Source organism: Vicugna pacos, chromosome 4 (assembly GCF_048564905.1).
Source record: "Vicugna pacos chromosome 4, VicPac4, whole genome shotgun sequence".
Taxonomy (NCBI): Eukaryota; Metazoa; Chordata; class Mammalia; order Artiodactyla; family Camelidae; genus Vicugna; species Vicugna pacos.
In genome coordinates this window covers 6,591,370-6,616,830 of record NC_132990.1, presented here as the reverse complement: position 1 = coordinate 6,616,830, position 25,461 = coordinate 6,591,370, and the positions used below count along the sequence as shown (strand labels likewise).

At 38.4% G+C, this 25,461-nt stretch overlaps 1 protein-coding gene, 1 long non-coding RNA gene and 1 pseudogene across 3 annotated transcripts in view; 2 read left to right on the top strand and 1 right to left on the bottom strand.

Moving 5' to 3' along the window:
- The window catches only part of AGTPBP1 (ATP/GTP binding carboxypeptidase 1), a 132,112-nt gene extending 108,022 nt beyond the window's left edge, over window positions 1–24,090 (bottom strand). The window contains exons 1-2 of one of the 2 annotated variants that reach the window (XM_072959195.1): window positions 23,902–24,090; window positions 5,328–5,392 (exon numbers count right to left, since the gene is read on the bottom strand). In XM_072959195.1, the coding sequence (XP_072815296.1) occupies window positions 5,328–5,359 (32 nt within the window). In that variant the 5' untranslated portion in view covers window positions 5,360–5,392; window positions 23,902–24,090. Of the gene's footprint in view, window positions 1–5,327; window positions 5,393–6,036; window positions 6,130–23,901 lie in introns of those variants that run through there. The other variant, XM_031676616.2, reaches the window with a different exon arrangement.
- Window positions 6,631–7,072, top strand: LOC116279962 (NEDD8-conjugating enzyme UBE2F pseudogene; annotated as a pseudogene).
- Window positions 23,456–24,886, top strand: LOC140695971 (uncharacterized). The gene is made up of 2 exons (XR_012071842.1): window positions 23,456–23,717; window positions 24,349–24,886. It is a non-coding gene; the product is annotated as an uncharacterized lncRNA (long non-coding RNA).
- The last annotated feature ends 575 nt before the right edge of the window (window positions 24,887–25,461 follow it).

The following is a 25,461-nucleotide window of genomic DNA, read 5'->3' as shown; positions in this document are numbered from 1 at the left end:
TTCCTTCTCTATTTCTACTTTTCTCATTGCCAGACTGAAAACAGAACAAAATATTCTAAGCCATCTCCAACTCAGCTCTAAAAATGTAAGGCTGTTGACACTAATGTTGGGAAAAATGCAGGTGAACAGCAGAGGGCAGCTCTACTTTTGGAATGACCTCAGACTTTGGAAAATCCAAGGGGGACAGAAGAAAAACAAAAACTATACAGCTATTCAGTGAACAATCTGAGCTACACTGTGAAGCAGAGAATTTGTAAATAGAGACTCAGAAAAGGATACATCTTCCTTGCTTTACCCTATTTTTAGATGAAATCAGAATGAGGCCAAGACCAACCTCAGGAGGTTCCATTTATAACTGTTAACGTTAATTTTATAGTGAGAAAATCATGGAACTGAAAATATGATCAATGTGAAATACATCAAATCAAGTTAACTTTCCAATGTATATTTTAAAGACATTACTCAAATATTTGTTTCATAGTAGTGGTCTCCTACCACTTTTGATTCTTTGAATTTACACTCAGTCTTAAAAGCTATTTTCCTGAAAACATAAATTTTCTTGGATGTTACAAAAGCCTCAATGGTATATAGATATTATCGTGCAACAAATAATTTCCCAGGCAAGCGCAAGGGCTAAAGAACCTGTCTTTATATTATAAATAAATTTCATTACATTTTCATCTTAAAATATGCATCAAATACAGGTAATAAATGTTCTCATAAATAAAATATAAAAATCTATTAAAATATACTTAAGTTTTAGACTTAAACAGGACTCACAGTAATTAAAATTTAATTTCAAATGATATGGTTTTATTTCCCAAATGCACATTATCTTTCAGGAATGTTTGCTCCTCATTTATAACTCTTTAACGCTTTCTAAATTTTTATTTACTTATATTACTTTTGCCTTAATTATATTTATACTGTTTCTCTCCATATACTGAACACAAAACTTTATTTTCCTTCATCATAAAGCAAAGGACAATGAAAAAATAGAGCTTCATCATCTATCAATCCTTTGTAGAAATAGTTAAATATTTAAATATGTAAATTTGGAAAACAATATTCTAACTGGAAAAGAACAGCACTTTTCTGACTACTTCTTACATAATAATTAAATGCAATAAAGTCTTTAACAAGAAATTTAGCTCAATTCTGCCAAGTGATTTGTTAAAGACAACCAGTTAAAGTTTGTTCAAATTTTAAATTACCTGAATTTATAACAATGTCAGCAATAATTAATCAAATTTAAATTTGATTCTTTCATCAAAGTATTTAAATTCTTTCATCAAAGTTTAATTAAATGCTACTTATTTTATATGCATTTTTTATAACTTCTCTGGTCATGTTCTAGTAGTATTTAAATTGCTTGTGGCTAGCATCTAACTTTCCCCCAATATCTGTTCTCATTTTTACAGTAACAAAATTGTTTTAGCCAGCCCTATGGCCACTCTGTTAAAACCACATTTCTCAGCCTCATTTTATACCCTTATAAACTATTAGGTACCTGCAAAGAGTTTTCATTTGTATGGGAAATAGAGATAAATCTGACAAACAACTGGAAAGGCCAGTGCACCAAAAACTACAAGATATTACTGACAGAAATTAAAAAAGACCATAAATAAAAGAGAGAAATACCATGTTCAAGGGTAAGAGGACTCAGTATTGTTAAGATATCAATTCTTCTTGAATTGATCTACAGAACCAAGGCACTCCCAATCAAAATACCAGCATGCTGTTTTGGAGAAATTGTCAGACTGATGCGAAATTCCCATAGCAATGCAAAGAACCTAAAATACACTAAACTTTGGAAAAAAGAAGAAAGTTGGTAGACTAACACTACCTGATCGTGAGACTCATTATAAAGCTACAATTATCAAGGCAGTGAGGTATCAGCACCAAGACAGACATCTAGATCAATAGAATAAAACGGTACAAAAATAGACCTATAAATACACAAACAACTGGTTTTTGACAAAGCTTCAAAGGAAACTCAGTGGAGAAAGGATAGTCTCCTGAAAAAATGATGCTGGAACAATCAGATATTCATATGCAAAAAAAAAAAAAACTCATCCATATCTCACACCATAATATAAATTACCTCAGAAAAGAGCACAGACTTAAATGTAAAACCCAAAACCATAAAAACGTCTCTAAGAAACGTTAAGAGAAAACAATGGTAATATGGGCTATGCAAATATTTCTCAGCTAAGACTCTACAAGCATAATCCATGAAAGAATAAATAAACAATATGAATATCATCATAAATTAAACACTTCTGATCTTAAAAGATACTGCTCAGAACATGAAAAGACAAGACTGGGAGAAAATGTTTCCAATTCAAATATCTGATAAAGGATTTGTATCCATAATATAAAAAGAATTTCTAAAACTCAATAATTTAAGAACACTACAATTTCAAAAATGGGAAGATTTGGAAAGACATTTCACCAAATACGATATGCTAAAAGATACTTCACCAAATTAGTGCATAAAAAGATGCTCAATACCATCAGCCATTAGGGAAATGCACATTAAAATCACGACATACCAATACACCCCTATTAGAATGGCTCCAATTTTAAAAGAATGATCATAAGAATTTCAGAATTTAAAAAGAATGACCATACCACGTGTTGGAGAGAATTTAAAAGAACTAGAACTTTTATACACTGCTGGAGGGAGTATAAGATGGTATTAACGTCCCTGTAAAACAGATTGTTGGCAGTTCCCTAAAAAGAAAAACAGACCTACCATATGATTTAGTCATTCCATTCCTAGCTATTTAGCCAAGAGACAAGAAAGCATAAATCCATATAAATATTAGTACACAAATGCTCATAAGAGATTTATTTGTAACAGCCAAAAACTGGAAACAACCCAAGTGTCCAGAAGTTGGATGGATAAACAAACTGTGGTATAGCAATACAATGAAATACTACTTAGTAATAAAAAAAAGATATGATTATAAGAGATGATTCTCCAAAATAATTGTGCTGAATAAAAGAAGGCAGACCCACACACTTACCTTCTACCCCAACCCCCAAAAGACATACTGTATGGTCCCATTCATATTAAGTTCTAAAAAGCAAACAAATCTGTAGGGACAGAAAGCAGATGAGTGGTTGCCTGGAATGAGGCGTGGGGCGCGAGGGAAGGATTACAAAATGGTACTACGAGACATTTGGATACGATAATTCATTATTGGTCCATTACTTTGGCTGAGAGGGTGATTTCACAGTTATACACAGGCCAGACTCACCAAACTGTACTCCCTGTGTACAGTTTGTTGTATAATGAGTGTATCTCAATAAAGCTGGTTCAGAATTTTCAGGTGACCTTCACAAGCACTGTTGGTGAAGTGGATTAAGGCAGAAACTAAACAGGAGTGGCTGGGAAGTGTGAAAGAGGATGGAGATTGCATTTACAGACTATTTCAGAGTTTTGGCTTTTAAGGAAATCAGATAAATTGAGTAGTAACAGAAGAGCAGAGTGTAAATATTGGAAAGCCCAGATCATGTTTAAATGGTAAGGAATGGAGAAGTTAAAGATTCAAGACAGTAGAACACTAATGATTAAGACCCTGAAGAGGAAGGAGGGAGGTGAAATCTAGAACCCAGGTGGCAGCATTAGTCTTTGACAAGAAAAGAGACACATCCTCTGTTCCAGTAAGTAACAGCAGGGTAAACAGAGGACAGGATCACATAAAGGGGAGTGTGCAAATCCTGTGTAAGAAGTCTGAGGACAATAAACTGTCTTGTCTCTATGATACCATGACAGAAGGTCAATTGCTGAGGGCATGTATATGATACATCTAAGGATTTCAAAGGTTTGAAAGGTACAAAGAACAGTGTTAAATGGTCATTTCAGAAACTGAGAAAATAAGCTTTCTAGAGAACCATAGTAGTAATATTGCTGGGCTCAGCTCAGGTTGATGATCAAGAATTTTCAGCAATTTTTTTCCAAGTTAGCTCATCCTCCACCATCACTCAGTAAAGGTCTATCCAGGGAAGGGACTTTATCAGGTATATGCGATAAAAAAAAACACAAAGTCAGGTAAGGACATTTCAGGTATCTGCAAGACTGTAATGATGCACAGTGGATTCTCCACTGGGTAAAAAAGGAGGGGATAATGAGAGAAAATAAAAGTCAATGAATGGATTAGGGCTCTGGGTAAGGCAGAACACTTGCAGTACAGACATTTGAGCAAGTGAGCTAGAAAGATAAAAGATTATTGTTGGAGAACGGAAAATCTGAATTAGCACTTTGAAATGAGAGTTTTGCTGGTGATAACATTTAGGGCATGACCATGAGATGGAGAGCAGGGAGTAGAGAAAAATTCTGCTTCTTGTATCTGACAAAACTTGCTTATTTGATGTGACTCGCTATCTATTCACATGGTCCTTACATGTGCCAATCTAATCCAGCCAGTTACAATCCCTGTCCAAACTCAGGAAGTACCAATATTCCACCCATCCCTCTGGATCTGGAAAGCCTCAGGCCAGCTCAGACTCTTCATGTCCACATCGCACATAAGTCCCTATTTATGAGGATCCCATTTTCTAACTGTAAGGACCTCACGATTCAACACCTCACTCTACACTGGTTAAACCACCATCCTGCATTTGCTCAGGTGTTCTCATCAAGTTACAAGCTTCATGTAAAGAAAGAAAAGGGTTCATTTCTTTAGAACATAATCAACACCCATTTTCTGCAAAGCACTGTATTAAGTGTTATATTTATGTTTCTTTTAAATTCTGACAGATTCAGTGCTGCGCTAGGTGCATAAAACCCTCATAGTTGAAAAATAAATCTAAACGGGGCAAAAAATAAAGAGAGCATCTAAAGAGGCCTCTAAAGACAGAAAGCATATAATAAATTTTCTGTGGAAATTGATGTGCTCTGATCAAGTCTGACGTAAGGGTAAAAACCTCAGTAGCCAGACAATACACAAATGAACGAGCACAGCTGTGCCCCAGGAAAGCTTTCTTTATGCGCACTGAAATCTGAATTTCATATAATCTTCATGTATCATAAAACATTCTTCTTCTTTTCATCTTTTTCCCCAAACATTTAGAAATGTAAAAACCATTCTTAGATCACAGGCCATACAAAAACAAGAGGTGGACCAGATTTGGCCCGTAGGTCACAGTTTGCTGACAGTTGCTTAAACTGAAAAGTTAAACACTAATAAATATTAATAAAATAACAAATACAACATGCTGTATTTAAACAACTATTCTTTTCAAGTAAAAAGTTTCAAATAATCACTTCATGGATTATTTCTGTAATTTATACAAACTGGTACTTAGAATTACACTACCTTTTCTCTGGTATCACTTTTAACTTGCTCATCTTGAGTTACTTCATTTCACCATTGCAGATAATCTAAAAAAAAAAAAAAGTGAATGATACTAGATGCACATTACTGTAGATGTCATAAAAGCTATACAACTGGAAAGTTTTGATTATGGGCAACACAGGGTAAGACCGGAAACCAAAGGAGAATGTTTGAGCTTTATGTGCCTCTGGCAGGTCACTTCAATGTGCAATATGTGACTATTAAATTACCTACAATCAGCCAGTAAAATGTTATCAAAAAATCCTGGTGCTACAGAAATGTAAAAACTTGACATAACACAATTTACGATATAGCACCAAGATTTCTTCTGGGACAGTTCAAATTACCCTTCCTGTTCTAACACTCCACTTTAGAATACTCAAACTGATCACAGCATCCTATGATTCGCGTATGGTCCACCATTCACATAGCAGTCAAATACTAATGCATGATTATTTCCATAGGAAAACACTTTTTAACTAACAACAGATTGTTTAGACAAAACAGCATTTCATTTAATTAACTTATGCATATTTTCCTTCAGTCAATACAGGTTTCATCTTTAGAAAGTACATATTACACATTTTGAAACCTTAACTCTTGATTTACACAATTTTTATAATTTGTCAGATTTATTTTACAACTATTCACCCCCCCAAAAAAAGACCCAGTATCTTTTAATTTTACATACCAATGCTTATTACTACAGTAGATTTTGTGGCATCACAAGAAGTTTAAAAAGTACTGCCAATTCAGTAAGTTATTCACATCCTTCTGCAATATTTAGGAATGCTGTATTTGAAGAAAAATAAACATGCAAAAAAAGAGACTTCAAATTGTTTCACATAATAGGTTTACAAGATACAGGTATTCTGAATGTTTTTCTTCAATAATAAAGAACTTTTACTTCAACAAAATACACATGATTTAACTCAATTATAAAAGAGGAAAAGTATTTAGGATTATGTACAAAATTACACAGGCTGTTTTTAAAGTTACTAAGAAATTTTTAAATTGCTAACTATTCTTTCTTTTAACTGACTTTCTTGAAATGACTGCAAAGTCAAAGTAACTCTTTCCAATTTCCAAATTAATTACAAGTCATTATGCATCCAGAAGAGGGGAAAATCCTACGTGTTTTGTTCAAAAGTGCTGTCGCTGCCATGAACAGAAGTAAATTAAACTACTTCTACTTGTTGGGTGGTATGACTTTCTTGTAAAATCACATTAACAGCAAGCATTCCCACGGGGTGAGGGGCCCAGGGTAACAGTAGCAGTAACACTGATGCTGGCGAGCAAACTGAAATGGGGTGACAGTCCCAAAAGGTCCCAGACTTCAGCCACAGCCTCCAACTCCGATTGGAGCACTTCTGTGAGAGACAAGCTGCTTATTAAAGAGTCTGTGGAATTCGAAGCGAATTTACCTTGAACATGTAAAGTGCATTTTCCGTATCCAAACAAGCTTCAGTGCTTTCAGCAAACTCTACCTCCATCCTCCCAAAATGAAGTACTTGACCAGGATCACAAGCTTACTGAGAGAACATTCAGATGATGGCATGGGCTGGACTCCCATGAGAACACCGGAGGATGTTGTTTGGGGAGTAAACTCTGTGGATCCTCTGAATTTTGATAATCCACTGAATATTGAAGCTACAGAACATCATTTGTGAAACAAGGGAGACTACCAGCATACAGCTGAAGACTACATTTAGCATTATGCCAGATGATAGGAGAGACTGCAGGGCCAAAAACTGCATGTTCTAAGTTTGTTTCCAACTTAAATCAAAAGGAAGCTCTCCTTCCCAGTCTTCTGCTTTCTGGAACTTAAGAATCCCCAGGAAAAAGGTCAGTTTTCAACCCCACTATCCTAGGGCTAAGCCAGTATGTCCATTAAGATCACTTTTTCTTATTGAAGCCTGAGGCCAGAGTTCTTCAAAGTCAAGGAAAAGCCTTCCTTGTGCTGTGAAAGCTTGTGTTCACTACAGTATGGTGTGACAGAAAGAGCAGAAACCTACAAGCAGAAGTGCTGCACTGCACAGTCTGTGGCTTTGCCAAACAAGTGTGACAAAGCAAGAAAGGGGCAAAGAAGTTGAGACCTTACGCAAGGGAGTTCAAGATCAAGGTGCTGGCAGTTATGCTGTCTGGTGAGAGCTGGCCACATGGCTCTCGCTGTGCTGTAGCAAGGTGGGCAGGGCAAGGCAGCGCTCTGGGGGTCTCTTTTACAAAAGGACTAAACTCCTTCAAGAGAGCTCCACCCTCAGGACCTAATCACCTACCAAAGGCCCCCTTCCAAACACTATCACACTGGGGACTGGATTTCAACAAATGGATTTGTAGGGACATGACAGTCAGTCTGTGGCAATATCGGGATCACTTCTGAGATGTGGCCGACCTCACATTTATTTTAAAATATTTTAGGAGGTTTAGGAAAATGGACATTTAACAAATCTTAACAGTGAATGGGGGTGAGTGGAAGAGGGTACTGGAAACCAAAGTGATAGAGGACAAAAAGGTCTTTGATTTCTTATGTTTTGCTATATTGTTTTACCATCTTATTTTGAAATTATTGTAAATTCATAGGAAGTTGCCAAGATAGTACAGAGAGGTCTCATGTTTCCTCTCCCAGTTTCTCCCAATGGTTATGTGACACTTCCTGCTAACTATTCTCGTATAGTATCAAAGCTAGCAATTTGACATTCATACATGTGTCTCTAGTCCTATGGCATTTTATTACATGTGTAACTTTTGTAACTACCATGTTTTCCTATATTTTAAAAATACTAGAAAGCATGTATTTACATTACTTGAATAATTTATTTTAAAAAAATGATGAAAATCACTATAATCTTAGTCATTCATTCAACAAACGTTAATGGCCACATAGCTTCAACTGTGTATAGCCAAAGAATGTATTTCCAAGAAGTGCATTTGATATAGCTGATCATTCCTTCTTCTTGGAAATACTTTATTTATACGGCCGTACTTTGTTTTCTGCCTACTGCACTGCCACTCCTTCTTAAGATTCCTTTATTAGAATGCCCCAGGGCTCATTTCTTGTCCTTTTTCAACTCCAGTCTCTTCCTTGGTGATCTCATTCAGTCTCATGACTACTCAGCATCTTCACTTGGCTCTCTAATAATGTCACAAACTCAACAAATCCCAAACTAATCTTCTGACTCTCCCTTCCCTTCCCAATGTGCTCTAACCTCAGCTTTCCCCAACTGCAGTCAAAGAAAATTCTGTCCCTGCAACTACTCAGTCCAAAACCTTAGCTTCCTTCTTGACTCCTGTTTCACGCCTGACATCCAATTCATCAGGAAGTCCTGATAATTCTACTTTCAAAATATATCCAGACTCTGATCATTTCACATCGACTACCATGGTTGGGCCACTGTCCCTAATTAGCCTCCCTTCTACATTTGGCCCCTACAATCTATTCTCAACACAATATCCTGACTGATCCTTTTAAACCCTTGGGGAAAGAAGGGAAAAAAAAAAAAAACTTAGATAAATCTTTCACCACTCTGCTCAAAGCCCAGCAATGCTGCCCATTTCAACAGCATTAAGGGTTCTAAGGGAATACCCCAGGCCTTCCCTCTCTAACCTCCTCTCCTACCCACAGCTCTTCTCCCTCACTGCTCTAGACACCCTGACTCGGCCTCCTTGCCTTCCACCAACATGCCAGGCTCACCCTCACCTTACTGCCTTTGCCCAAGCTGTTCCCTTTGCCTGGAGCGTGCTGCCAGACATCCCAATGATCAACATCCCAATGACCAGCCAACTCCCACACCTCCTTTGCTCAACTGTCATCTTTTCAAGAAAGCCTATCTCAACAGTCCTACTTAATGCTGTAAATCACCTCCAGACCCCAGCGTACCTACTGCCCCTTGCCTCAATCTACTTTTGTCTTTTTCTAGAGCACTTACCACTTTCTATTACGGGAGGGTTCAAAAATAATGGAACACTTTGAAAACTGTACTACTCGATGACTAAATATATTTTGATAAACCAGTTTTTAAGGGAACAATCAGTTTATTTCTATACACTTACTAATGCTCAACACATGCCCCCGCCACACCACATACATCAACCCAGGCATCTAAGTCGTCCCAGAGCCTTAGCAGCTTATCACCATCGGTGACGACAAAAGCAAACACGATGGGCTCCTTCATTTCCACAATGTTTTGAGAAAAAGAAGCAGCAACTCAAGGCTCCTGCTATAACCACATAAGATGTCGCATGGTTTACTAGCCTTCCTCGTTCCCTCCCGCTCAGAGATAGCCACTGCTCCTCCTGCTGCCTAGCCCTGAGAGTGAACAAGGACATCTGTAAACCTCAGGTCTTCCTGACCTAGGGGGACAAAACTTAAAAGTAAAATTGAACAGTATTTTCCCTTTCTTTTCAAACAAGTGTAAGACTGAATGAAGGACTCTTTCTCAATCTTCCATGCAGGCTGAGGACTTGACTTTGAGGAGAAAGAATTCTGTATGCTGCAGTCTGATTATAAATTCAAGATGAGATTTACTGATTTGCTTCTAAAAAAATTCTGGATTTCTGTCAAACAGCAGCATCCTGCAAATCATAGGAAGGTAATAACATTTGGCTGCCGGTTTTCAATTTCTCACACGTGTAAGGAATTTTTTGTTTAACAAGCATCAAGAGCAAGGAGGAAATCATCTCACGTCAGTTGAAAATGAAATTTGTGAATGTAATTTCAAGTTTAACAAAGGAAAACAAAAAACAAGTGTCACATGAAGGAGACAAACTTTACTCTTTACTTTTAGTTTTAAAAAATAACAACTTTACTGTATAAAGCCCTTTCATAAAAGATCAAGTAATCAACACACATATATATGATCATTTGTAACTTCTGGACCCATATTTGGGCATCATCATGTCAGCCAATTCAAAAAAAAAAAAAAACCTTGCTTTTTTTTCAAATTCTGGTATAAATTATAATAGGCTATATTTTTATTAATATTCATTTGGCTTATGGTGTTTAGTAGCTCTGCTATGTGTACTGTCAATAATTTTCATGTTTGTAGTTCATGCTAGTTCAAATCAGTTTATAGTAGTCTGGCAAAAAGATGGGCAAATAGACCAACACAATAGAATCAAAACTCCAGAAAGAAATACACATAACCATGACCAACTGATTGGTGACAAGGTGTCAAGCCCATTCCCTGATGAAAGAATTGTCTCTTCTATTGTGGGGACAACTTGATTTCCACGTGCAAAAGAATGAATTTGAACCTCTGCTCACATCATATACAAAAATTAACTCAAAGTGAATCAATGACCAAAATATAAGCGTTAAAACTCGTGGAAGAAAACATGGAGGTAAATCTGCATGGCCTTGAATTTGGCAATGCATTCTTAGTTACAGCAACAAAAGCACAAAGAACAAAAAAAAAAAAAGATAAACTGGACTTGAAAATTAAAACCTTTTGTCCATCAAAGGACATTGTCAAGAATGTGAGAAGACAACATACAGCAAGGAAGAACATATCTTCTAAAATCCTTTTGTCATTTGACTTTTTTCCCTAAGAACCTTGTCACTTGAAGTCAGAATATTTTCTCTAAGGTCTGGCAGAGTGGTTCATCTGTTTCTTGTGATAGCAGATGTTTGCTAAGGTGCCGGGACTTGAAAATTAAAACTTCTGTTCATCAAAGGACAGTGTCAAGAAAGTGAAAAGACAACATATAGAATGGAAGAAATCATACATCTGATAAGGGTTTAATATCCAGAATATATACAGAACACCTATAAGTCAACAATAAAAAGAGAGCCCAATTTAAAAGATGGGAAAAGGACTTAAATAGACATTTCCTCAAAGAAAATATACAAATGGCCAATACACACATGAAAAGATGCTCAACACCATTAGCTATTAGGGAAACATAGGTCAAAATCACAATATTACTTGACATTGGAATGGTTATAATAAACAAAACAAAAACAGTAATTAAAAGTGCTGTCAAGAATATGATAAACTAAAACTCTCATACATTGCTGGTGGTAATATAAAATGGTACAACCACTATAGAAGACAGTCTTGTGGTTCCTCAAAAGCTAACCAGCAATTCTACTCCTTGCTGCATACCCATAAGAACTGAGAAGAGGGACTAGAGTAGACAATTGTACATCAGTGTGCACAGCAGCATTATTCACAACACCAGAAGGTAGAGACAACCTAAGTGTCTACCCAAAGGTGAAAGGACAAACAAAGTGTGCCACAGTGGAGTGTCATTCAGCCATTGAAGGGAATGAAGTTCTTCTAACACATGCTACAACAAGAACGAACCTCGAAAACATTATGCTAAGTGAAATAAGCCAGAAATGAAACAACAGATATTGTATGCTTCCACTTGTATAAAATATCTGTAACAGGCAAATTCATAGAGATCTAAAGTCAATTAGGCTACTGGGGGGTGGGGGAAATGGGGAATCAGGAGTCTCTGCTTAATGGTTACAATGTCTGTCTGGGGTGATGACAAATTTTGGAAACAGACAGTGGTGACTGTCATACAACACCATGAAAGTAACTGATGCTACTGGATCATAAGCTTAAAAATGGTTAAAATAGCAAATTATATGTTAAATTTATCATAATAAAAAAGTAATTTTTTTAAAAAATCAGCTGACAATATTTACTGAAACTGTGTACCAAGCCAACCTTTTGAAAAAGAACTGAATCCCATTTTAGCTTATTGCCAGTTATTTGACAGAAATTTATTATCTTCACCACATGAGTTTTAAAAAAATCATGAAAAGGAAAGAGATTAGTTTCCAGAATGGTAGGCTAAGTTTAACTATCTATTTTTCAGCTAAGGTTGGTTAGTCTTTTTTTGTTTGCTTTAAATGAAGAAAAATAAAACTACTCTTGTGCAAGCCATATGCCACAAGCCATACTTTATTAATATATCTTGTATAGTAAAAATTTGTGGTAATACTCTTAGGCCTCCTTGGATAAACTAAAAAAAAGAAACACAGTAGGAAATTTAGGAAAAGGAAAACCTGTCTTTCCTGTCTGCATTACCAACACACATTAGAGTTTATATCCTTTGTGGGGATGGAGATCCATACAAAGGAATAGACCAATGGACAGCCAAAGTAAACAGATGCACAGAAATACATCATTCTCTAGCAAAAAGGATTAGCAATCATTACTGAAGTCCTGTGTTACAAGGCCTAAAACTTCAGCTTTGAGCCTTAGAGGGCCCCAAAGGAATAGCCAATGGAAAGGCTCCTTGCCTGGATAGTTCCACCATCAGCTGAACCAGCGTGCACTCCACTCAGTTCTCAACCGATCTAGATTCAGTTCCCTGCCAGCCCTCAGAACTATTCAAACAAACTAATCCCATCCTCCCATGGGAGTAGGGAGTTGGCGGGGGTGCTTCATCCTTTGGTTACTACAAAGCCTGTCTCCCATAGATCACGTGGCCAGTTCTGTTCCCAAGTGCCACTCCCATGGGTGTGAGTATATATGACTGACAAACTGCTGTCAATCTCAACTCATCAGTGTCAGGTAGTGGCCATCTCATACAATTTAGGACAGGTGATCCCTCCACCAGTGGACAGAGTAGGAGGAGGTCAAAACAATTACTATATCTAAACCTTCTGTTCACGCCAATATCACAGCTGTAGTATCACATCATTTTTACGGAGGAGTTGCCTGAGACCTGAAAATTATTTCCTAAACCCTCCAGGGTATAAAAATTGAGAAAGTCTCTCGAAGACAGGGCTGGTATAGACCAGAACAGTTCCAGTGTGGTTCTATAGCTGGTTAAGTATAGCAGGAGAGTCCTGATCACCAAGGCCTCCTAATCACAACATTTTCCTGATTTTAAACCAGCAGTGAAGATCTAGAGGCAATTTCACAATTAGACAGGAGGCCTCTTACTCAAAAAAAAAAGACAGTACTTCCCTGGGTTCCTCGGTTGAGTGCAGAGGTTTTGGGAGTTGTTCCCTGAAGCTCAACCAAGAGTTTCTTTCTTCAGATGTCTAGACAATCCCATAAACAACTTAATGCCTGTGCCAGATATTAATGTACTGCCCCTCATCTACAGATTCACCCTTTTTGCCTGTATTGTGAAAACGGATTTATTATGCACTTAAAATACTGATATCTTGGCCAGCTGGCACAATGTTAAGCTTTGCCAAGAGGTCACTGGAAAGACACCACAGAGGAAAAGGATATTTGCTTCCAGGTTCCAGTGTGCTCACGTGGCTGCAGCGGACAAGGCTTCTCCAGGACCCATTCCTACGAGGACAGCTTCTCCAACACCAGACTCCTGCAGCAAGTGCAGCTTCTCCAACAGGAATCAGGCAGTTTTGCAGCAGAGTGCTTCCAGCGAGTCACCTCCCCAGGGACAGCTTTCCCTGGCGCCCTAAAGGGCAGGTGCAAATTCTACCAGTGCCATACCTCAGCTACTTGACTTGAACGTGCCCTTTGCAACAAAGCTCAGACCTCAGTGAGCTGTTTAGCAACCTATAGTAAATATATCCTCTCTGCTGTAGTTACATAAAATGGAATCTGTTCTCTACAGTTGAATCTTCACTTGCTTCCTCTTTCAATAAAGAATTTTGTGAGGGAAAAAATCATACAATATCCTCAGAGATTAGATAAATTCATGACATTCATTTTTAAATTAGGAAGCAATATTAATTATACATAGCCAGGGTTAAGAATGGCATTCTCAGTTTTTGATCCAAAAGAGGATTAAAAAAAAAAGCTGCATTAAAAATCTGTGCTATCACATAAAAATCCACAATATACACTTCCATAAATTGGGGGATGGTGTCTGTATGAGTTGACTTTTATATATTTAAAGATGCCTTACACTAGAATTAAATGTGGGAATCTGGCTTGGCAGAAAATCATACAAGCAAGATAAACTTGCTCAAGGCTAGCCCATACATTAGGAAAAGTAAACAATTTTGTATATTCTAGATCAAGAAAAGTACAAAGTTTTGGATCTTCTGAATTCATGAAATTTTCCTGATCTTTGGCTCTCAACTAGAACTAGTTTCAGAGCCAAGAAACCCTGAAAACTGAAACCCTCAGTTCTCACTGGCATAAGCCTGGAATCAAGCTCATTAGTCAAGTCAGGAAGTGTGCATACACACACACAAGGCATCAGTGAATTTCATACATGTAAGCCGTCCTAATTTTCATTCCACAAACAAGCTACAGAAGAAATTCTGACACACAGCAAAGGTAAAGTTGTATATTCTAAGTATATAAGGACTTCAAATATACATGGTTTTAAATTTATTTCAACTCAAACTGCTAAAGAGAAAAGAAATGAAAAGAAAAAATGCAAAGAAATATACAGTGTTCACACTCCAAAGTGTCACCCAAATCTTTTAAAAACAATCTGAGAAAATATGGTTTCCTTCTGGCTTGCCTTGTTTTAAACAACTTGGTCCAGTTCCCATTCAACCAGAACAACCTGACCATTTTACCCTCATCTGTTTACTAAAGGGTCTCCCCACAAGATATCAACAGGCAAAAAAGCTTCCACTGTTTAAAAACGTTTGAGAAACATTGCTCTAATCAACAATGACAACCTTCGCTGTTAAATACTGGATAAGTATTGTTCTTGTTGGAGTGATTGTGGGCAACTAGGAAACAACTGCTGTTAAAGAAGATCTGGGCAGCTGATTCTACCATGGGGAAGAGGGTATCAAGTGCATTGAAAAGGCATCGTCTTTTGCCAATGTTCTCTGTTTCATCATCTGAAAGGAAAAAAAATAATAGCTTTGCAAGAACATAAGGGAGCAACTATTCCCCCACACCAGCTACGTCAAAGTGATGGAAAATTGCAAATCCTGGTTATTTAAAATGAAAGATCCCAAAGAATATGCTCATATCCTTGGCAACATAATTAAAGGAAAAAGAAACGTTGAAGGAAGAAGGTAAATAATATCTTGTCTAAAGGAAAAAGGAGTAACATTTCCATCAATAGGCAGATAGAGATTATTACCATTAAATTAAGAGAGAAATACATACACTGGACGTGGTCTGTGAATATTAACATACCTTAAATTACAATATTGAAGTATATATATTCATCTAGTTACCCTAAACATATGACATTTGATGACTAGTTTATTAATGTTTTAACCCAATCTGCAAACAAGCAAATTTATTTCACCTGTATTACTGTTGTTAATTTTATCAAAAAATGTGGATAACAGTAAACCTACAAGAAGGTTATACCTTTTACCTTTCCTCATTATGCATCCTCATTAGAAACACAAGAGTTTGGATGGCTCACACACTACTCCACAAAAGATATTCTGGCACTTAGAAAAGTCTAATTTGTTCTGCTATGTGATGTTTTAATTATACTTCAAATAATAGAGTCTTACTGTCGGAGGAGCAGAATCCCACTACACTTCAATTTAATTACTTTACTTAAGTGGGGAGGGTATAGCTCAAGGTCATGCTTAGTATGCGTGAAGTCCTGGGTTCAATCCCTGGTACTTCCATTAAAATAAATAAACCTAATTCCCCCCTCCTTACTTACTTACTTAATTAATTAATTAGTTAATTTTTTAAAAAAACTTTAAAGAGATGTTTCAAAAAAATCAAAATTATAACAGCTAAACCAAAAAAATGTTTACTTAAAATAACTCTAACCCCAACTCTGATTCCAACTATTTCTAGATTTAAATGCCAAAATTCTTTAGTCCATATAGGGATGGATGACTTTAAAATTCTTATCTTGAAACACACATTTTCCTTTCCTCTAACCTATGACTCTGAATCACTAAAACGGTTAAAGTTGTGTTTGTTTGTTTTAACGAAAGTACCAGAGCCCTAAGTCACCTCCCACTAGTATCCCAATAAGAATCAAAATATACAGGACATGAGGGAATCAAAAGGCTACAAGGCATATAAGAAACAAACTGCCAATGACAAAAGTTCCACCTTATGATAAATCACTTCAAATGTAAATGGATCAAACTCTCCAATTCAAAGGCAGAGATTGGCAAAATGGATTTTAACAACATGCTCCAACTATATGCTCTCTATAAGAGACTAGCTTCAGATACAAAGACACAATAAGTTGAAAGAGAAAGGACAGAAAATGATAAGCCATGCAAATAGTAACCAAAAGGGAGCAGGCGTGGCTATATTAATACCAGACAAAATGGATTTTAAATCAAAAAATGTTACAAGAGACAAAGAAGAACACTACAAAGGTTCAAGGAGTAAGAACAACATTTAAAACAGTTCATGCATGGAATAACAGATCATCAAAACAGATGAAACAAAAACTGACAGAATTACATAGCAATACTATTCACAATACCCCAAGACACGGAAACAACCTAAATGTCCATTGACAGATGACTAGATAAAGAAGCTGTGGTATGTTTATACAACAGAATACTACTCAGCCATAAAAAAGAATAAAATAATAATGCCATTTGCAGCAACATGGATGGACCTGGAGATTACCATTCTAAGTGAAGTAAAGCCAGAAAAAGAAAAATATCATATGATATCACTTATAAGTGGAATCTTAAAAAAAAAAAAAAGACACAAACGAACTTGTTTACAAAACAGAAACAGACTCACAGACATAGAAAACAAACTTATGGTTACCGGGGGGAAAGGGGCTGGGAACAGACAAACTGGGAGTTCAAGATTTGCAAATACTAACTACTATATATAAAATAGATAAACAACAAGTTTCTTCTGTATAGAACAGGGAACTATACTCACTAATTTGTAGTAACATATAATGAAAAAGAATATGAAAACGAATATATGTATGTATATGTATGACTGAAGCATTATGCTGTACACCAGAAACTGACACATTGTAAACTGAATATACTTCAACTAAAAAAAAAAAAACAAAAAACCACAAACCCTCCCAACAAAGAAAAGCCCCAGACCTGATGGCTTCACTACGAATTGTTCTAAATATTTAAAGAGCTCAACGCTTCTCAAATTCTTCCAAATACATGGAAAGGGGACACTTCCTAACTCATTCTATGAGGCCAACATTGCCTTCACACCAAAGCAACACAAAGACATTACAAGAAAACTACAGACCAATATCCCTTTTGAACAATGATCCAAAAATCCCCCACAAAATACCAGTAAACTGAACTCAGCAGCATAAACAGAAATCAAAATCACAGTATCACCGCACAGGACACCTATCATCCAAAAAACAAACAAACAAACGAAACCCACACAGAAAATAACAAGTGTTGACAACGATGTAGAGAAATTGGAACTCTTGTACAATGTTGGCGTTGGTGTGAATGTAAAATGCTGCAGCCTCTGTGGAAAAAGTATGGTCGTTCCTCAAAAAAATTAAAAACAGAATTACCATATGACCCAGCAATTCTACTTCTGAGTACCCAAAAGAACTAAAAGCAAGGTGTCAAAGAAATACTTGCACACCCATGTACACAGCAGCAGCATTAATTCACAGTATCCCAAAGGCAGAAGCAACCCAAGGATTCAGTGATGGGTGAATAAAATAAACAAAATATGGTATATACATACAATGGAATGTTAGCCTTAATAAGGAAGGAAATTCTGATATATGCTACAGCATGGATGAACCTTGCAGACATAAGGCTAAATAAAATAAGCCAATCACAAAAGAGCAAATATTGTATGATTCCACTCCTACGAGGTACACACAGTAGTCCAATTCATACTGGTGGTTGCCGGTGGGAGTGGAGGGGGCAGTGTGCTATTATCTAATGAATACAGAGTTTTCGTTTTGTGGAGATGGATGGTAGTAACGCTCGCACAACAATGTGAATGCATCTAATGCCTCTGAACTGCATACTTGAAAATGGTTAAAACGTTAAATTTTATGGTATATGTATTTTACCGTAATTTTTACAAATAAATTTTAAGTCAAAATATGGACCAAAAGTATGAATAAGTCAATATGTCAAAAACTGGAAAAAAATAAGTTTCAAATGTAAACACAAATTAAAACTGATGAGATTAAATTAACAGATGAAAGAGACATTTTCAGGACAAAGGGAAAGAAAAAAAAAATCCCAGAAAACTCTAGAGTTGTAACAAGCTTCAGAGATCTCATGGAAGTCAAACTCTTTCAATCTGCAAATTAGGGGACAAGCTAGTCAGGGAGGTTAGTTGCCTTGCTTGTATTAACCACCATCAGTCAGTTCTGCCTACATGCCACAAGAAATTGGGCCTACCATAAATCAATAAAAATCTGAAGAGTTCTTATCAAAAAATATTTTCAACTCATTGAACTCTACTACATGTAGGCAATGTTTACATTTTTAGTAGCAATATTCTACCACAAATCCTTCACTGATCTTATTAGTATTATTCTTCCCAATGTTAGCGATACCCGTATCATCATAACCTTAAATCAGTTACCCCGTAGGGAAAGATATGAGGCAAAGACAGCAAGTGCCGGGCACCCCTCCTTAGGATGGGTCAACCTCAGCATGAATTAAGTGACAAATGAATGGAGATTAAGAAGGGAAGCTAAGTGATTTTTTTTTTTAAGCTAATGAGCTGGGTATCAAGTGAGCTTTCCATCCTGTGCCTTCATTCTATTTGTCTAATATGTAAAATCCAAAAAGAATTAGATTTGATCATTTGTGGAAATGTACTACCAAATCCTTTTGATTTAGATAACGTAATTTCAGGACACTAACACTGCAGTTCCCTTGTATCAACATCTGACTAAAACCCAAAGAAACCTCTCCACTTTCTGCTAATTTTCTGTGCTTTCTTTTTTTTTTTTTTTAAGAAGGCCTTTATCAGAACCCAAAAGTTTGAGGCAAAAACAGACTGCAGAGATAGTCACCACCACTTCCCTTCCCAAAGTTTGGTAGAAATGCTCCATGATTTATACCAGAAGCCCTCAAAGTGTGGTCTGCAGAAACTCAGGGTTCCAACACCCTTGTAGAGGGTCCAAGAGGTCAAAACTATTTTCATAATAATACTAAAACATTAAGAGCCTTTTTAACTATAATTGCATTTGCACTAATGGTACAGAAGCAATGGTGTGTAAAATTTCTGGCATCTAAGAGCAAATTATAATGGTGGCACCAAACTATACTATAATTAGTCATTGTATTTTCAAGCACCAGCAATTATTGAAAAGAAAAAAAAAAAAAAGGCCCTGGCTCTGTTTCAGTTAAGAATGTCCCTGAAATAGTAAAAAGCATTCATTTTATTAAATCTTGACCCTTGCATATATGGCCTTTTAATGTTTTGTGTGAAAAATGGTAAGTAGGCATGAAGCATATGAAGCATTCCTTGATATATACTAAATTACAGTGCTTGATGGCTATCTCAAGGAAACATGCTTGTATAACTGAACTGAGAGCTTGAACTAGCCTTTCATTAAACACCACTTCTACTTCAAAGAGTGACTATGTTTATTCAGACTTAGGTATTTTGGAAGAGGTTCACTCAGAAATGAATGAAGTCTATCTGTCACATAGCAGAAACAATTGGCAATCGTATTTGTGGCTAATGACAACATTTGAGCAAACATCTGACTTCTGGAAAACATCCACCATCACGTAACAACCAGGACAACTTCCCAATAACTTGTTTCTGATGGAATGGGTGGTGATGTTAACAAATGTGATTTTTTGATACTGTATAATAAAAAGTGTCAACATTTGGAAGATCTGGGTAACTTATTGAAACAATATTTACAAATGACCAATGCATGATGTTATAAAATCAGGCATGGGTATAAGATCCATTCTAACCTCAGACCAATGGATTTTAATATAATATTATTTAAAAGTCCATTGACATAATTTCAGATTCCATACTGCAACTGATGAGGAGAAGAAATCTTTCCCCTTTCAGTTCCTCTGGTTGTTCTAAGGATTAAATTGACGTGAGACAATTAACAGGAGAAAATAAAACTTAACTTCGTATGTATGGGAATCCCACATACATGAGGTGTCAGAGACATGAGAGATTCAAAGACAAAAAGGTAAAATGAGGTGTATATGCCATCCTGAGCTAAGGAATGGGATAGGGACCTAGGGCTTCTGAGAACAGGAGGGTCATTCACAGGACAGTAAGAAGAAGAGCAGATGTTTGGTAATTAGATGTTTGCCCTGCCATGTACAGGGGGCCACTAGGATAAAATTTATCTCTGGTAATAACTCGTTTTTTTCTGGGATATATCCCCAATTTAAATTCTAGCTAATTAAGGGAGGGGCAATAATTTCTCTTGAACCCACAAGGTCTCAGCTGCCTTCAGCTCAAAATAATCCTCATAACAAAAGAGGCACATTTTGGGGAGAGTAATTCAGAACCCCTACCTAACTAAAAACTACCATAGGCTGAGTTTTGATGCAGTACCAAACAAGAATATCCATAATTATCTGGAGGCTAATAGAATACCCCTCCCTTTTCCAGCCATTAACTGTGTGAGGCTGGATTTCTCTCTGTATATATATACTTCAACCCAAACAACATATTGCAATAGACTGAATGCAGAAGCAGATACGAGAATCCTGCTGTTTCTATTAAACCAGGTATTAGAGATTTACCAAAATCTAAAACAGTGCCAGTCTTCTCTATTTTTTTCTTGAAAGAGTCATCTTTCCTAAAAATATGCTTATATTAACGTGTAATGGGTTTATAGTTACATTTTAAGTGAACTGACATAAAATTTGTATCTGTTTTAATTTATAATATAATATTATATGATAGACACAATCCACAAAAGCTCTCTGGGGTGCTCAATTATTTTTAAGAGTATAAAAGGGTCCTGAGACCAAACATTTGAAAACATCTGATTTAAAAAACAGGGTATTAATAGCAGATCCCCACAAACCAAAAAGAACAAGTAGTACACACACAAAAAAGTTTTTTAACTTTCCTAGGAAAATTACATGAAAGCTGAAAAGGAATACAATGGCAAATCAAAATCAGCCTCCTTCTATGTAACATCCATACAGAATTTAAAAAAAAAAAAATGCTTAAATGAAAGTGGTTTTGTGTATCCTGGAAACATCATGCAATATCTTGATCAGATAAACACATAAATATCCCCATTAGTAGTTTGAATATTTCTGATGGTAGCTCATGACAGCCAAGGAAACACACAATCATAAATTCAAAAACAGGTGATTAAAATAGCAGCCACGGCCACTGCCACCGCCACTAGGGAGACAATCCAAGGTTCTGTCAGAAGGGACAAACAGGAATACTTCAGTCACTCTCCGGCAGCATCTCAGGGCACCCAGCTCAGGGTCTAGCTGTTCTATTTTAAACTAAATTACATGCTTCCAAGACAGGATAGTGAGACTAAACTGTCCCTTAGCCCCAAAAGAGCAAATGGGTCATAGTGGAATTAATCTGGAAAAACAGTGCTCAATCAGCCCCAAAGCCCTTTTTCAGCTTTCTAGATCCCTCCCACTGACACTAGCAGTAATAATATTTACTGAGCACTTACTATGTGCCAGGCACTGTGGGCTAAGCACTTTACATTACTAATTCATTTAATATTCAAAGTCATCTTAAGAGTACACCTCATTATTATCCCCATTTTTGGAGATGAGAACATTGAAGCACAAAGATAAATGACTCACCTAAAGCAAGCTGTTCACACTGGGACCTATGGCCTAAGAGAAGCTCCCAACTTGCAGGGAGCCTTCTGACAGGTTCACCCAGGAACTAAGGAACTTTCAGCAAGAAGAGTAGATTTTGGAAGGTGAAACTGTGGAGATTTTTTTAACTCCAAGATATAGAATACAATCCAAATTAGATAATTTCACATGTCTTGGACCTCTTTTCCTTCTGCTATTGAAGATAAAACCATTATTACATAGGAGTCTAGCTAGGCTATTCCAAAGAGAATAAATGCCTCAGTTCAAGTCAATTGGAAAGGCTTTATAAAAACTGCTTCTACAAAAGCTTAAATTACACCACTACATTTAAATGTTTTGCAACGTTGGCTGATTACTAGGGTAGCTCTATGCCTACACCCTTCACTTCGGTGTTCAGAGACTGCAGCAATTCAAGGCAGAGTTTTGAGGTCATTGACAATGAACCTATAACTTCATTGCAGAAATTAACTCCAGCAAAGTGGAATGCGAAACAGAACAATCATATCACAACTCCACCTTAAGGATGAGAAATAAGGAGTGGATAAAGCACTGCTAACTATCTCACAACAATTCTATAAGAAAATGCTTACAGATCTTCCAGGGTTTTGTTTGGCTTTGATTAACATTTGGCACACATTTTAAAATATGTACCATTTAAAGTGCCTTAAATAAACTACTACTTTTTTGGCCTACTGAACTCAAAACATTCCACAATACAATTGCAAAAATAACTTTCTGGTTTTCTCAGGGGAAAAAAAAGACAACTTATAAGAGGAATTCAGAGGGTAACAAAGAAAGATTTAAATAAAGATTCCAACATAGACATAAATGGTAAGTGAAAATGAGTGATCAAGAAGGCTGTTAAAGTCCTTCCTAACTACAAACTGTCCTGCATTATAAACGCTGCTACAATTTTGAACACCTGAAAGGAAAAACAACAACCACCACACAGAATTAATAGTACCAAATAAAATTTCCAGTAAGTCTTAAAATATATTCGGTCATCTGCTGTGCCAGACCTTCAGGCATTTGAGGAAGCTATCTTAAAATGAGAAATAGGCTTTACGTTATTAACATTCACCTCGATGTGTAAAACTCCATTCTATAATGAGTAAATGCCCAGGAAAGGAAACCAACCGATTCAAAACTGCACCGGTATTAACGAGACTTAAAGGCACAGGAGGGAAGCAACTGGAGAGCCCAGCAACCCTTTGCGTTGGGTTGCAAGAGTCCCTGAATACTTGCAATAAGGAACCTACAACTCAAAGGCAGGCTGGAGGGAAACTCTGCACTGTCATCCAGGGCGATTTGATTCAGGTTCAAATCAAACCCACAAGGCGACAACTTGTAAACTGAGAACACACTTGACGCCAAGACACCCACTGACGGAAGCAAACCTAGCCATCGCCGACGTCACACCACATCCCACCTGGAAGGTCGGCGCACCTAGGGGGTGGGTGCTGCGGTGGGTGGGGAGGCGGGGCGCGCGCCGGGACCCGGCCCGCCGCTCCTCGGCTCTGCTCCGCGCTGCACAGCGGCGATCGGAGCTCGGGGACCGAGAGAAAGGGAGGGCAGGACAGGGGGCCGCCTCTGCGAGGACACCGCACTGGGCACCCTCCGCGGGGACTGGTGCGGGGACGACTGAGTGTGGGGGCGGGGTGGGGCGTTTTCCAGAAACCGGCCAAAGCCCCCACCATCAGGGGTTTCCCTAAGACCTGGTCCACCCCCCGAAAGACACGGGTTACACAACCTGTCAGGTAAGGGGCAGAGGGGTCCAGGGCGCAGACCGTGGCGGGCCCGGGGTCACTCCTCCCGGGCTCCCCCCGCCCCCAGGACGCCGCAGCCGGGCAGACCGGAGGGGCGGAGGGGCGGAGGGGCGGCAGGCAAGCCGCCGCCGAGGGGCTGACGGCCGGGACGCGCGGACGGTGGCGGGGAGCTCACCGGCTCAGGATGGGGCGCTGGCAGGGACGGAGAGGAGCCGCAGCACCCGGCTCGGCGTCGGCAGCGCCCGCGGCTGCTCCCTGGGCGCACGGCGGATCCCTCGCCGCCCGCCGCCGGGTGTTTTCATACAAACCCCGGTGGCAGGCAAGGAGGAGGCGGCGGTGGCGGCGGCGGCGGAACCTGCCCGCATCCCGGGCAACGTCAGCGCGGCGCCCCGCCCACCGCACTCCTCGGCCAGCCGGCTCGCGCGCGCCGGGCGGGAGGGAGGGCGGGGCGCGCGGGCGCGCGCCGGCAGGAGGGCGGGGCACGCGCGGGCGGGAGCGGCCGTGGGGGCGGGGAGCGCGCCCAGGAGGGAGGGCGGGGCGCAGGCGCAGATGTTTGGGGGCGGGAAGGCGCGGCCCCGAGTCTGGAGCGGGGGTTAAGCGCGACGCCCACCGTCTCCTGCAGCTGTCGCCCTACGGAACCAAATGGGTTTCCCGGCGGCTCCCCGCGTCCTGCATATCACCTTCCTGTACGCTCCCAATGAGAGCCCCCGCCTTTCCCAGGAACTAAGCCCGAGCCCACCTCCACACTCTTAGGAAGCTTTCAACAGCACCGGACAAGCGGTTAACTCTCCGACCCACGTGGTACCGGGGTGGCGTTGGACCCTGGGGACCGCGGTAAGGCTAAGCCCTTTCCTGACCTCAAGGAGAGCCCATAATAAGAAGGTGAAGACAGGCAGCTATCACAGCTGGGCTCCCGGAACACAACGAAATTCTACCTTGTGGCCATACCTCAATAAATTATATACCTAGTGCTGCAACGAACAAATAGCCTGATTTATTTTCTGTTTTTTGTAACGTACGTACATATAGTCACGAAATGGTAATGCTAGATTGGCCACTGAAGGCAAAGACGGAGTATTTTATCTGAGCCAAAGTAATGTGTCAGCGAGATTAAATACTGAACATGCCCTTCTGTTTTGACTGCATATAAACACACTATATTCTTAATAAATATTGACATTTACTTTTTTTCAAGAACATGAATCATGTTTGCTGATGTTTATAGTAGCCGGTAAGGAATGTAAAGTTATTACAACCAGATAGAGAAATAAATTGAGAGCTGTGAGGTTTTTGTTTTGTTTTCGCATAATGTCTAAAAGAAATTAAGCGAGTGTGAAGGCCATTCAAAGGTAATCCAAGGTACAGCATACATGATTCCTGCAGTTTGCCCTTGGCAGGTGTTTTTATTGATAAACAGGAGACTGCCATTTTATAAATGCCATAGTTTCCCTGATTGTGAGCACCAAAAGGTAGGTTACAGTGTTTTAAATCATTTTAAAACAACTACCACTCCAAACCACCCAGTATGAAAAGCATTATCTGAGAACACTTAATTATCTAAATATTTAACATTTTACAGAAATCGCTTATATGTAATATATATGAAACTTATTCAAAGAGCATCTTCCTAAATGAATTAACCTGCAATATAGAAAGGTATAGATATAAATGTGAATGTGTGTTTTTGTATAATTTGCATTCAACTTTAACAGAGCGTTGTTAGTGTGGTTTGATG